A 15,126-nucleotide genomic window follows, 5' to 3' on the forward strand; every position below is an offset into this window, starting at 1 on the left:
ACATTTCTTTAGCAACATTCTCAGTGCCAAGCTTCCGTGCATCCAGCCTGGGGAAACTGACAGGCTCCTGGTAACCCGAGTTTGTAGATTTGGGGTGTGTGTGTGTAATTTCATTCAGTCTCCTTTCCTACTCTTAGGCTTGGAACTGGGATTATAATGAAGAAGGGGTCACCGAAGGAAAGCTGACACACGAGACACAGGGCCTTGAATGGGACAGTGTGGTACAGGCTGCAGGGACATGGCTAGGGCTCCTGGGAAGAAAGGGGGGAGACAGCCCACTGCTTGGGAGAAAGGGGGAAGATGTTGAAGAATGAATGGGTTTCTCTAGGAGAACAAAGAAGCAGCATTCCCTCCGGGGGTAGCAGAGTGCCTGAGAGCCAAGGGAAGAGAGGGCTGGAATAGCAGATGCGGGGTGGGTAGGGGCTGGATGTCTAGTCTGCTCTGTTAAGGAGTTTCTACTTTATCCTGAAGGCAATAGGTATTTAAAAGTAAAATGGTGGCTGATAGGAGCCTGCCAAATTAGAAAGGGCATCCTAGTTACAGCATGAGAGGGCTGCCATGCCCAGAGAATAGGCCATAGGGGCCTCAGTGGAATTTCACTCAGTTTAAATATGTATTGATTTTAATTCCAACACAAACAAACATGTAATGTGTTAATGGCTGTCTGTATTTTAATGGATATTGAGGACTAGGCTCTGATGTTTTTTATCTTACCCAAATTCTTATCTAAGGGGTCTGGAGAGTCACGCCCTGCCATAGATTCTCATCACATTCTCTCATTCTAATCATGATATATATTTAACCCTATATATCATGACTTACTTTCCAGCCTGACTGTGGCATAACATTATATGGCAAAGAAGAAAGTCAAAATATTTTACCCCAAAACATGTTTTTTTTGTAATATTTTAAAATGGCAAAGCTGTCCTTTGTGAGGGAAAATTTGCATCTGTAAGAATCTTGGCTGGGCACAGTGGCTCACACCTGTAATCCCAGCAGTTTGGGAGGTAGAAGCAGGTGGATCATGAGGTCAGGAGTTTGAGACCAGCCTGGACAATATGGTGAAACCCTGTCTCTACTAAAAATGTACAAAAATAGCCAGGTGTGGTGGCACGCGCCTGTAGTCTCAGCTACTCGGGAGGCTGAGGCAGGAGAATAGCTTAAACCTGGGAAGCAGAGGTTGCAGTGAGCTGAGATTGCATCACTACACTCCAGGCTGAATGACAGAGTGAGACTCCATCTCAAAAAAAAAAAAAAAACCCCTATTAACATAGCTAGATTTTTTTCTTCCAGGACCTCCCAATCCTAAAGAGATTAAGAGTCAAGCCCTTTTTTTTTTTTTGAGACGGAGTTTCGCTCTTGTTACTCAGGGTGGAGTGCCATGGGACGATCTCGGCTCACCGCAACCTCCGCCTCCTGGGTTCAGGCAATTCTCCTGCCTCAGCCTCCTGAGTAGCTGGGATTACAGGCACACACCACTATGCCCAGCTAATTTTTTGTATTTTTAGTAGAGACGGGATTTCACCATGTTGACCAGGATGGTCTCGATCTCTTGACCTCATGATCCACCCGCCTGGGCCTCCCAAAGAGTCTAGCCCTTTTTAAAGATTCAATAGGTGGCTCATGCCTGTAATCTCAGCACTTTGGGAGGTTGAGGTGGGCGGATCATGAGGTCAGGCATTCGAGACCAGCCTGAACAACATGGTGAAACCCCGTGTCTACTAAAAATACAAAAGTTAGCCAGGTGTGGTGGCGCAGGTCTATAAACCCAGCTACTGAGGAGGCTGAGACAGGAGAATCACTTGAACCTGGGAGGCAGAGATTGCAGTGAGCCTAGATTGCACCATTGCACTCCAGCCTGGGGCAACAGAGACTCCATCTCAACAACAACAAAAAAGAAGATTCAACAGGAGACATTTCTCTGTATTGTCTCTTAGAGCAGCCACTATGAGACTTCAAAAGAACCATGGCCTCTACAGTCTTTTATCTTAACTTGAACATTTCCTTTCTGGGATCCCAGGTCTTTAGACAAACTCAACCAATTGTCAACCAGAACATGTATAAATTTACCTATAGCCTGGGAACGGCTCCCACCGCTGCCCCCGCCGCTGCCTTTCTGGAACAAACCAATGTATTTCTTAAATGTATTTGATTGCTGTCTCATGCCTCCCTAAAGTGTATAAAATCAAGCGGCACCCTGGCCACCTTGGACACATGTTCTCAGGACCTCCTGAGGGCTGCGTCACAGGCCATGGTCACTCATACTTGGGTCAGAATAAATCTCCTCAAGTAGTTTATAGAGTTAGACTCTTTTTGTCAACAGTATCATGAAAAAACTAGCACATCAAGCCTATACTACAAAGCCACAGTAGTAATATACTTAAGATTCTTAAAGAAATGAGTGGATTTAAGAAAATAATAATAGGGCAGAGCCTTCCCTTTCTGGTGGTGTGGTGAATGTGGCGTCCAAAAGGCCCTCCTGTTTTTGGTGTGAATACAACAAGTAATGCTGGTGTGTTTTTAAAAAACATAACCACAAAGGTGAGACTGTTAGAGACCAGAAATCTCGAGAAAACACAAATCTAGAGAGATAGGGGAGCAGCATCAAAGCTGGTCTTTACCCAGGGGTATCTGCCAGTTGATTTTAATGAACCACTGGTAGGACTCAAAACCCGGGGACTGTTCAGAGACTGAGCAGGTGCTTGTGTTTGCCTTTCTTAGCCTCGGCCATGGAGGTTAAAGGAGGAAGAAAGACCCCTCCTCCTCCGCACAGTTTCCAACTACAATCCTACATTCATATGGGTTGGGAGACCCACTTTATTTGACCTAAAACATTGCAAGCTAAAAATTTGGTTTAACGTAGTCTGGGGTAACAGTGCCCTCAGGCTCCAGAGAAGCAAATATAGTCCCCACCCCACCTCAAAGAAAAGCCTCAAAGAATTCCAACAGATACGCATTCTGAGGAGCATAATGATGGGAGAAGTCACTGAAGTACAAGGAAGCGAGCCATCACGGACAAGAACCAGCAGGGAAAACAGACTGCAGAAAGAGATCTACAAAGATTTTAGAATGATCTGAGATAAGCTATAAAAATAAGCTTAATACATTTAAAATAATACAAAGAAAGGTATTGAATGAAAGAAGAAGGGGTAACTGTCAATTTACAAGGCAGCTCTGAAGAAATAAGCAAGGTTCAAATGTAATAGATAAATGAAACAAATTGTGACACAATTGAAGAGATGATTAATGAACTGGAAGGACATTTGAGGAAAGTACTTCTCCCAGAGAGACAAAGAGATGGAAGACATAAAAGGCGAGACCAAAGGAAATGGAGAATAAATGAAAAGACTCCAATTCTATCCGATCAGAGTTCTGAGAAAATAAAGAGAATGAGTACAAATGGATGTTTGAAAGGAGATAATGGATGACAGTTTCCAAAATTGATGAAAACAACTTGTTCTCCAGATTCAGAAAGACCAATATCTCTAGAACAATAAATATCACAAAGAAACTGCAAAATGTCCCAGACAAAGTATTCAAAAGCAGCTGGAGAGAAAAGTTAGATTGCTTGTGAAGAAATGACAAACAGATTGATAGCATTGAATAGTGGAGACTAGAAGATGATGCAGTGTCATCTTTTAAGATAATCACCAACTTAGAATTATATGTCCAGCAAACTGTCTTTCAAGAATGAAAATAAAGACATTTTTAGACGAATGAAATGTGAGAGGGTTTACAACCAAAAGACCCTCTCATTAATGGAGCTTCTAAAGGTCGAATTTCAAGAAGGTTAATAATTTCAGAAGAAAGGTCTAGATGCAAGAAGAAATAATGAGAAAAAAAAAGAATAAAGTCATTAATAACTCTAAACAAACATTGATGTAAAAAGAACAAGAAGAAGATATTAATTTATAATTTTTAAAAAGTCACAATAGAACTGAAATTCTGGAAAACATGAGTACATAGCTAGGGAAGATTAGGTCAGTGTATGGTGCTGGTATGACTAGAATTAAAATATTCCTAATTTTTTAATATTGTTTGGGAGGATAATAAAGATAATTCATTGTAGACCATTAAGTTAAATATACATGTTGAAATTTATAGAGGGCCCATTAAAATGATAGAAACAATTCAGTAACTTCTGGATTAATTGGGGTGAGGGCATTAGAATGTAAGGGAAGTAGATTAGTCCACATGTAGGCCAGAGAGAAAAATGATAGGAAAAGTGGAACAGTTGGAAACGTCTAAATGAAAGCATGTGAATTAACCTGAATGTGTCGGGAATCACAGCCAGCAGGGACCAAGCTCTTCAGTTAGAAAGCGTGGCTGGAGTCTAAAGCCCCAGTGCTGTGCTAGTTAGAAGAGAAATACAAGGAAGTAAAGAACGGGGGAAACCCAATAACCACCAACAAACAGAAATTAAGATTTTCAGGACACTATTTTCAATATCATCAACAATATGAACTTGTTAGGGGAAATCTAAAAGCAGATATAACAGACCTATACTGAGGAAACCATGAAACACTGGTGAATAGCAAGAAGGTCTGATTAAATGAAGAGCAAATTGTTACCTTATTCTCCTCCCAAACAATATAAAAAATTAAGAATATTTTAATTCTAGTCATACCAGCACCATACACTGACCTAATCTTCCCTAGCTATGTACTCATGTTTTCCAGAATTTCAGTTCTATTGCGACTTTTTAAACACTATAAATGGAGATCTTCTCTTTGTTCTTTTTTTCCTCTGGCTACTTCTCCCGGCCTTCTTCTTGTTCTTTTATACATCAGTGTTTGTTTACAGTTATTCATATCATCATCATGAGTCAGAAGAGTAATTAAGTGAAGAGCTATACCATGGTCATGGGTCAGAAATCCCAGCAAGCTCTTCTGTACAAATTGACAAAACAGGTTCTAAAAATGTATACAGAAATGCAGGAGACTTAGAATGGCCAAAACGGCCTTGAAAAAGAGGACAATGTAAGTGACCAGCACTAGGTGAAGTTTCATCTTTTCAGCAAATTGCTGGAATAATTGCATATCCATGTGCATACAAATGAGCTTCCATACTCTTTACCATACACAAAAATTAAAATGGATTATAGAGCTAAAGTAAAACTTAAAACTTATAAACCTTCTAGAAGAAAACCTTTGTGTCCTTGAGTTAGGCAGTGACATTTTTAGATAAGACACCAGCAGCATGATCTGTCAAAGAACAAAGCACTAGGTTGAACCTCATCAAAATTTAAAACCCACAGTCTTCAAAAGTCACTGTTAAGAGGATGAAAAGAGAAGGCACAGATAGAGAACATTTGCAAAGCATGTATTTCATAAAAGGTTTATATCAAAGCTGGTGGCAGTTTTTTCAAAAGGTAAACATACTCCTACCATATGATCCAGCTGTTCTCCTCCTAAGTATTTATCCAAGCAAAATGAAAGCATATGTCCATTCAAAGATTGGTACACACATGTTCGTGGCATTTCTCTGTGTAGTAGCCCCAAACTAGAAACAGTTCAGTCCATCAGCAGATGAATGGGTAAATGAAGTGTGGTATGTCCATGCGTTGGACGCCGCCCAGCGTTTACAGAAACGAGGTGTTGGTACGTGCGATGTCATGGATGAACCTAAGATAGTCACCCTGCGTGAAGAGGCTAGACCAGAACCGAGTGTGTGTATCATATGACTCCCTTTATTTAAAAGTATTGGAAATGGAAGCTGATGTGCAGTGACACAAGTGAGTCAGTGACTGTCTGGGACTGGGAGGGCTCCAAGGGAGGATTTAGAAATGGGCGCAAAGAAACCTTTGGAGCAGTAGGCATGTCTGTTACCTTGGTTGTGATTGTGTTTTCCCAGGTGTATGCATATATCAAAACTTATCAAATTGTAAACTTGAAATATATAGTTTATATGACAGTTATGCCTCAAAAGAGCTGTTTAAAAGATATTATCTGACAAAAACTGATACGTAGTTGTAACCATATTAAGATTCCTGCCTTCCCACTGGAGACTCCAGAGCAAAAGCCTGGCTTGAGGTAAGAGATCGTACGTATTTACACTGCTCCGTACACCAGGAAGAGAAAACAATTTTGAATTTGTATGCTCCTGATAACATAGCTCCCAATACAGAAAACAAAGATGGGCAGAACCATAAAGAGAAATACATAAACTATCATAATGGGAGTTTTGAAACATACCTGTCAGTTATTGATAGATTATAAGCAGATGAAAAAAACAGTGAGGATCTATAGGAAATGTGAGGAACACTGTTGACTCACTTTATTTAGTGGACATAGGCAGGGCATGCCATCCAGCAGCTCTAGAATACATACTCTCTTCATGTTCTCTGGTCTGCCCGCAGCTCGCTGGTCATTCCTGTGGGTCCTTCAGCCCTTGGTGTTTATCTCTGGCCCGAGTCGCTGGCAACTGTGCGGGCTTGTGTGTCCAGGTGCCTCCCTGACATCTCCACCTGGATCCCCGTGACTTAAACTTGGCAGTTCCAAAGAACAGCCATGGCCTTCCTGCCAAAACACTGTCTCCTGCGGCCTTTTCCACAAACCTCTCCCTGTCGTAGGAATTGGCATCTTCACCCTTGCAGTTGTCGAGGCCAAAAGTGTCCAGTGGCCCTCGGTTCCTTTCTCTCCTACCCCAGGTCTCAGACATGTTGGTGTATTTTTTTCCTGCACGACCTTCAAAATATCTCAAATTTGTGTTCCCACAAGCTTCCATGCCCCCTCTTGACCTGAGTCACTAGCCCCTTTTGAATTTATGACTACCGTGGTGCCCTCACCTGCCTCCTGGCCCTCCTCATTCGACCCTCCCCACCCTGCCATGTGCTGTCCGTTCTCAGTGTGGCAGTTGGAGGGATGCTCTGAAGACAGCGTATTTCCCTGCCCAGAGCTCTGAGGATCTGGACCCCACACGCAACTGCTGTCGCCTGCCTCTGCTCGCCTTGCTCTGCGGTAGCTGTGCTGTCTCCTAGCTGTTTCTGGAATGTGCCAAGCAGCTTCTAACCACAGGGTCTCTGTGGTTCCTGTTGCTTTTACCTGGAATGTTTCTCTGCCATGTGTCTAAATGCCTTTTCTGGCCGGGTGTGGTGGTTCACTGCCAGTACTTTGGGAGGCCGAGGCGGGTAGATCACCTGAGGTCAGGAGTTCGAGACCAGCCTGGCCAACATGGTGAAACCCTGTCGCCACTAAAACTACAAAAATTACCCTGGCATGGTGGTGAGCACCTGTAGTTCCAGCTACTCAGGAGGCTGAGAGAGGAACATTGCTTGAACCCGGGAGGCAGAGGAGGTTGCAGTGAGCGGAGGTTGCGCCACTGCACTCCAGCCTGGGCAACAGAGCGAGACTCCGTCTCAAAAAAGAAAATAATAAACGCCTGTCTCTCTTTGGATGTTTGCTCAGCCGTCACCTTAGGTGACTAACGATTGTACTGAGATGGCATCCCCTGTTCACACACAAAGCCCCTGCTCTTCCTGGTCCAGTCTTGACCTTGTTTTCTCTGTAGCACATCGCCTAACGCACTGTGCATTTTATTTGTTTACTTAACAAAGCATTGACGGTAGTCCTATAGACGTCGCATGGGCGGTGGCACCCCGAGAGCTGGAGTTTTGGGAACCCTCAGTCTTTGCAGTTGGCAGCGTGTGCTTGAAGGAACACCACTGCCAAGGTGTGCAAGCCCCGAGCCTCCGTGTGGGAGAGCCTCTGGGGGCTGACCGTGGGCCTGGGTTTCCAGGATGAGTAGGGGTAGCTGAAGAAGGGGGAATAGGAGGAGAGACGAGGAGTGTGAGCCGCATCCTTCCGTGCCTGTGGCTTCCCATCAGCTTCACTTCCCTGTTCATTTCCCAGGGAGACCTGGACTCTGTCTGTGGCCCCGGGCCCAGTGCCTGATCTCCGGCTTGACTGGCCCGGGCCTGGCTCAGCCTTGTTTCGTCATCTGTGGAGTGGAGAGGGCCTTCCTCACATGGCTCTTGTGAGGAGCAGACTCTGTGTCTGGTACAGCACCAGCGCATGCTGAATTTGTCTGTTACCCTTTTTGGCTATTGTGTGTGCAAGAGAGGAGAATGAAGACTGCTGGTGAGGCTGCCTGAAGCTCGATCTACTGTTCACATGCTGTTTATCAGGCTGCTGGTACTTAAAGAGAAAATGGTGTTTGTTTTAATGAGATGAGAATTTCGAAATTAAGGCATTAAGTAAAGTAAGGCAGCACAAGCTTTGGATTTCCCTGAACCCTGACTAGATAAACCCTGACTGCCGTAGACAGCCTCGCGGTGATGTTAATGGGTCAGCACATCACAGTTTCTCTCTTGGTTACTTTTTCTCTTTCAGTCTGAACCCGAGGGCTTCTCTCATTTCCACTTGTACGTGTGTGCCGCGTTTCTCGTGAGATGGAGGAAGGAAATACTAGAAGAAAGAGATTTCCAAGTAAGTAAATGCCTTTTCAAAAGAGCCCGAGTTTGATTTTCTACTAGGAGAGAGGTTGTTAAATTGTAGCTCACGGGTCATTTGTGGAAGAGTTTTGAGAAGCGCTGCTGACCTGCTGGTTGAAAGCTCGTCCAGCCGAGGAGACGAGCCTGGCAGTGGTCACGTGGCCATGGCGGTGGAAACACAGCCCACATTGTGTTATTAGATGTGGCTGTGTGACAGGCTCCCCGTGGAAGCTGCACTGGGCTGGTGTGCCCTTAGCAGTGTGACCCCTGCAGGGTGCGGCGTGTGACCTCTGGTTCCTAGAAACCTCTTCACAGCACCCGGACTATGATGCGTTGGGGACGGGGCTGGGTGAGAAATCACATAGCCTGGGGTCCCTTCAGCCAGGCCAGTAGGAGCTGTGTGACTGAAGGCACACTGTTTAACCTCAGTAACCTGGCGACTTAGTGGGAGTGCCCTCCTTGCACCCCACTCATCAGAGGCACGTCCTGCGGGACTCTGTGCTCCACCTGTGGGACCCCCTGTGAACTTGTCTCCAGCACCTGACCCACCCCACGTGTTTCTCTGTGAGACGTCCCAAGCGCCATGTGGACTGTTGGTCCCTTCATGGGGTGATACCCACTGTTCCCAGCCAGAGGTGCTGGCCGGGAAGTCCTTCTGCCCAGTGTTCACCCCACAGAGGGCTCTGGGTGCAGCGAAGAAGACCCCCGCAGTGGGAATCAAACCAGGCTCTGCACCAGCCGGCCGGGGTCAGCCACACTCCACCAGCCTGCCTTCGCCAGGCGCTTGTCTCTCAGATAAAGGGACAGTCCCAAGTCCCCAGGGCAGTGTTCTGTGCAGCTGGCAGCTTGTTGTACCCCAGCTCTGTGCTCGTCAGAGGCTCTGAGCATCTCTGCTACTTCCAAGGGCCTTGGGAGGAGCCAGGGAGGTCCTGCCACCTGCTTCATCCACCCCAGGAGAGACCAGACAGGTGAGGGCCCTGCTGAGGCCAGGAGCTGCCAACAGGGCCTGGCCCGGCAGATGGAGCCCAGCTCGGGTGTTTGTGGGTGGACGGGAAAAGACGCTCCTTCGGCTCACTTAGCTCTTGGCCTTTTTGTTAGTGTGGGGCTCGGTGGGGAGGACTGGGGCAGTGACTGGAGTCTCAGTCTCAGGCACACGCCTGCCTTGCCTCTCCCAGCCATGGTCTGTAAGTGAGTAGAGCGTACCTGACCCATCTGCCCGCCCACCCGACTGATACAAGGCTGCTGGGGGCTCCTGGACCATCTGGCCCACTTGTGACTTTGCACAGGGGAATGTGGAGGCGCTGAGAGGGACCGTGACTTGCTGTTTCACCAAGTGAGATGGAATGAATGGGGCCTAGACTGCTGTCTGCTAGTGCCACCTGCTCTCCCCCACAGCAGGCTCTCTATCCATATGGAAAGCAGTGCTGGCTGGCCGCTTACCTGTAGGGAGAAGGGCCCAGCCTCTCTGGTGCACAGCGGCCACTCCTCGTGGGACAGGGGCCAGTGTGATTGGTTCCCACCAGCCAGCACACACGCCTGCATGCTGCCTCCCAGGGACCTTGCTCTCCAGATGCAGGCGGCTGGCTGCTAAGAGTCAGTCACCGGGCTGGCCGCTGAGAGTCAGTCACCAGGCTGGCCACGGAGCTTGGTGTTCCTGCCTCGGTGGTGTCTGTGACGCACTGGCTGCGGAGCTCTGTTCCCTGGAGGCCCTGGGCAGACGTAGCTGTCCTCCTGGGTCAGCCATGCCTGGTGGTAGGAAGTGGGGTGGGTCGGGGTGATGTGTGTGCCTGAAGCCACAGGGCACTGTGCACAGGCCTGTGCTAACAATAGACAATGTCTCATCATCCGCAGAAATCGCCCTGGGCCCCACTCTGGGCAGACTCCGAGCCACACATGTACGAGGAATGACCCTGCTCACATTCTGGCTTGGGACAGAGAACAGTCGAGAGATGACTGATTTCAGCAACAGGCTGTGCCTCCATCGACTCCTCCATTCTCCTGTCTGCTCCCAAATAGGGACAGTGCCACAAGGTGGCTGGAGGCAGGCCAGACCTACATTGGTCATGGGAGCTCATGGCGGTGTTTCTTCCTGTTGTGATTGCCTGCAGTGGAGTGTCACATCGTCCTGGGAGCCCCTGAGGGTGAAGGACAGGAGATGGGGACAGCCGTGGATGCCTGGATGCCAGGGTGCCGGAGCTGGGTCATGAGAGGGTGGTGTTGGGTTGGCAATGGGCCTCCTACCACACTGTCATGTGATAGTCCCATCCAGGGGCCACTGGCAGGGGCAGACTTGGCCCAAGCCACAGAACTCATGGCAACCTTGACAGATGCAAATGGCACGATGCCCACGTTCCTCACCCGGCCGCAGCTCATCAGGCTCTTCTGTGAGGGACGCAGTGTGTTTGCTGCTGGGCCAGAGGTGTTGCCCTGTGTCATTAGAGAGTGTGGCATGGGCAGCTGATGAGAATGCTTTGCCAGCCTTCTCTGAGCCCTGCCTACTTGACTTGAGGTTAGGGAGGACAGGTGTCAGGCACAGCCACATGGCCAGGGTGCGGGGTGTGGGGTGTGGGGTGCAGAGTGCGGGGTATGGGGTGTGGGGTGCGGGGTGCGGGCTGCAGGGTGCGGGGTATGGGGTGCAGGTTATGGGGTATGGGGTGCAGAGTGAGGGGTGTGTGAGAGCCTGTGGGGCTCTTGTGACTTGAGTGGGGAACCCAGAGGAGGCGCTGGCAGAGGACCTGTGAGATAGATTTTCTTCCTTTAGAGGAAGAGGACTTTAGTTCTTTGATGCCATAGGGGTTGGGTAGAGAGAATGCTGTGAGTGCCCGAATGTCTTGTGGGCACTGAACCCAATGGGAAAGGAGGTAAGAACACAGAAATTACAAACCTAGGGGGGTCCTGGTGAGCACAGGGAATTTGTGTTTGCAGTTGCAACGTTTTAGGAAGACGATTCTGCATCCACAGGAGGCCACCTGAGTGAGCACAGCCCAGAACGTGAGACGCCAACGGCAGAACGTTGGTAGAAGAGGCTTCAAAAGCCCTCATTCCTTGCAGTATTGTGATCTGTCCCTTGGGAAATGATGTGTGGCTTTAAGTCATTTCCATAGGAACAGAATCCTTTTCTGATTATCAGAAGAAAGACAGAGACCCTCCTGGTGTTCAGCAACAGAACCAAGCAGTTCAGGGGCCAGGAGGAGCCATGGGTCATGCTTCCCCTTGTTTAATTCCAGAAAACTAGGGCAGGCAGGGAAGATGAGGCACTGCCTGTTTCCTAGGTCCCCTTGGCTTTTGAGCCTTCCCATCTGTGAGCCTCCTCCAGGGCCTGCTGGGCAGGGATCGGGGAGCAGGGAGTGGTGAGGTGGGGTGGGGCACAGCTGGGATTGGGGCTGCACCCTGGGCCTCCTGGCCCCTGTGTGGCAGCCCCTGCTGGAGTGAACGTTGGTCCTGTCCTGTGTGCTGGGCCTGGGAGGTGTGTGCTTTTCTGGAGGATTTGCCACCTCCCCTGCCACAGCTTGCTGGTCCTCCGGAAGGTGGTTACCCTCACGCACTTGCCCCATGGCATCTGCATTGCTAATCCTTCACGCTACGTGGACATGGCTCCACAGCCCTGCTTCTGGGCGTTTCCCGATGCCCCATGGGCTCTGCATGTTGGCATCTAATGGGGCCTCTCTGCTGAGCCCTGCTCCCGCCTCTGCAGCCACTGACATTCAAGCCTCAGCACTCACAGCATGGACTCTGCTTCCCATCTGCCACTTTCCAACTAGACTTTCATGGGGTCTTCAGGGTGAAAGGAGTGCCCTTCTGTGGAAAGTCATGTGTCCTCCCGCCCCCGGGGCCTGCTTGGCACCCTCCACCCCGTCCTTGCCCTCTGCCGGTCATTTTACAGTAAGAGGACACTGGGGCCCAGCTGGGGTGAGGCGAGCAGGGACCCTGCTTTTCCTTGGGATCTGCTGTCCCCTCCCTTAGGAACCTGCCACCCACCCCTGCTGATTGGGCCAGCAGACCCATGTGGCCCAGTAAGCCCTAGAAGGGCCAGCTCCAGCACGTCATGACCCACAGAAACCTCCTGTGGCCTCAGCTCCAGCATGTCATGACCCATGCAGAAACCTCCTGTGGCCTCCGCTGCTGGGGCACAAGCCCTGAACCAGAACTGAGCTGTAACCTGCTTCATTAAATGAAGCAACCGTAGGAGGAAAGTTTAAGTGTATTTACTTGGATTAAAAATAAGGTGGGGGCTGGGCACAGAGGCTCTCGCCTACAATCCCAGCACTTTGGGAGGCTGAGGCGAGTGGATCACCTGAAGTTAGGAGTTTGAGACCAGCCTGACCAACATGGTGAAACCCTGTCTCTCCTAAAAATACAAAACTTAGCTGGGCATTGGTGGTGAGTGCCTGTAATCCCAGCTGTTTGGGAGGCTAAGGCAAGAGAGTCACTTGAACCCGAGAGGTGGAGGTTGCAGTGAGCCGAGATCACGCCACTGCACTCCAGCCTGGGCAACAGAGCAAGACTTTGTCTCAAATAAAAAAAAAAAAGGTGGATTGTGAATCTGAATGGCATTAAAAAGGAGTGGTTTAGGAGTTCTGGATGGAATTTGTATCAACAAAGAATGGGTCTTCTAACTATTTATGAAATACTTTCAAAAAGTAATCATCCATCCTAGGCCATAAAGATTTCCAGAATAAACAGCAGTGACATAAACTTTGTTCACTGAGCATAATCCTTTAAAATCAGATCATAATAAAGTTAAAATGACATAACCAAGCATTTGGATGTTAAAGAACCCCCTCCAAAATAACGTGGGTCAAGATGGAAATGACCCTGCATACGGTTACAGAAGGCCATTGAAAAGCACACGGGATGTGGCAGCGCTGGCCTTGCAACCAGATTAAAGCTGCATTGCTTTTATTATTTAAAAACATCAAAACAAGTCAACTAAGCCTTTAACCAAGAAGCCAAAAATAGAAAAATAAAGGCAACTTGTGATAAATACAATAAAGGAACTAATGAGTAGAATAAATGAATGGATGAGAAGACAGAGTTTTATAGAGGATTTCTAAGTACATCTTAGAGGGGCAGTTGGAAATGCTAGTGAAATAGGCAGACCTCCGGCAAGGAGGACCAAGATAAATGGGTGAGAACACAGTCCTCCTCTGTGTTAGGAAAGAGGAATTTACACAACACACACACACACACACACACACACACACTCTTTTTAAAAATGCTAATATTGCCTCAATGTAGGCTTTAAAATAAGCCTACCCTGAATAGACTTATAATTTGGGGGTAAATCCGAACATCACCAACAGCCTTGGTTTTAAATAGGACTCTAAGACCAGAAAATGACTTCCCAGTGAGTTTTGTTCACAGTTTCAAAAAGCCACGTGCTGTGTGGCCTGTCCTGCCGGAGAAAAGGAGCCACCTCGGTGCTCCATCTTCCAGAGCTGGCCACCCTGACACTTGGCTCCCAGCACCCTGTCTCAGCTGAATTATCAATGACTTCTGTGCAAGATCTCACATCTGTCAGTTTCTCCCTCCATGTATATGGAGTGGCTTAGTCCATTCCTGCTGTTATAACAAAATACCTTAGACTGGGTAATTTATAAACAACAGAAATTTATTTCTCACTGTTCCGGAGACTGGAAGCTCAAGGCGCCAGCCTCTGGTGTCTCTCGAGGGTGTCTTCCTCATGTGGTGGAAGGCAGGAGGGCAAGAGGGCTGGGCGCTCCCATCAGCCTCCTTTACCATGGCACCCATCCCATTCATGAGGCCTGCCTTCATCAATATTATAAAATAAAAAAAATACCACCACAATGTAACCGTACACCTGGATGCCGGCCTAGAGTTAGCCTCAGAGACCAGGCCAGCATGCCTGTAATTCTGTCCGGCATGCACTATTAATAAACATATCCTATCAGTAAACCACAGGCCCTCAATCACATGATATCTTAAGAGATTCAGTAGCTTTTCCTGAGTTTAATGAAAAGAAAGGTGAAACCCCGTCTCTACTAAAAATAAAAAAAAAAAATTAGCTGGGCATGGTGGCGCACACCTGTAATCCTAGCTACTCAGGAGGCTGAGGCAGGAGAATTGCCTGAACCCAGGAGACGGAGGTTGCGGTGAGCCGAGATCGCGCCATTGCACTCCAGCCTGGGTAACAAGAGCGAAACTCCGTCTCAAAAAAGAAAAAAAAAATCTGCCCTTAAGTAGAACTAAAATAATATTTTATTAACATGCTAAAGAATATTTCAAATAACACCCACCAGTCCCTAGGGCAATGCTAGAGACAGCCACACTGAAATCAGGACTAGTCTTCTGTTTCTGAACATAATGAACAAATGTTCAATGAAGGCTCCTTGTCCTCTCCCCATACAGTGCATGCATGCACACACAACATGGATATTAACAAAATGCTTTTATTTGAGATGGAGTTTTACTCTTGTTACCCAGGCTGGAGTGCAGTGGCGTGATCTTGGCTCACCTCAGCCTCCGCCTCCCAGGTTCAAGTAATTCTCCTGCCTCAGACTCCCGAGTAGTTGGGATTACAGGCATGCGCCACCACACCTGGCTAATTTTGTATTTTTAATAGAGACAAGGTTTCTCCATGTTGTTCAGGTTGGTCTCAAACTCCCGACCTCAGGTGATCCGCCCGCCTCGGCCTCCTAGAGTGCTGGGATTACAGGCGGGAGCCACCGCGCCCA

At 48.0% G+C, this 15,126-nt stretch overlaps 1 protein-coding gene across 3 annotated transcripts in view; it reads left to right on the top strand.

The window, feature by feature from the left end:
• Window positions 1-15,126, top strand: part of TBC1D22A (TBC1 domain family member 22A) — a 383,821-nt gene that overhangs the window by 324,910 nt on the left and 43,785 nt on the right. For all 3 annotated transcript variants that reach the window (XM_064368239.1, XM_064368240.1, XM_064368241.1), the window contains one exon: window positions 8,331-8,426. In XM_064368239.1, coding sequence (XP_064224309.1) covers window positions 8,331-8,426 — 96 coding nt within the window. The remainder of the gene's footprint in view (window positions 1-8,330; window positions 8,427-15,126) is intronic.

The sequence above is a fragment of the Aotus nancymaae genome, unplaced genomic scaffold, assembly GCF_030222135.1.
Source record: "Aotus nancymaae isolate 86718 unplaced genomic scaffold, 86718_ANA_hifiasm-v0.15.2.pri h1tg000076l, whole genome shotgun sequence".
In the NCBI taxonomy this organism is placed as follows: domain Eukaryota; kingdom Metazoa; phylum Chordata; class Mammalia; order Primates; family Aotidae; genus Aotus; species Aotus nancymaae.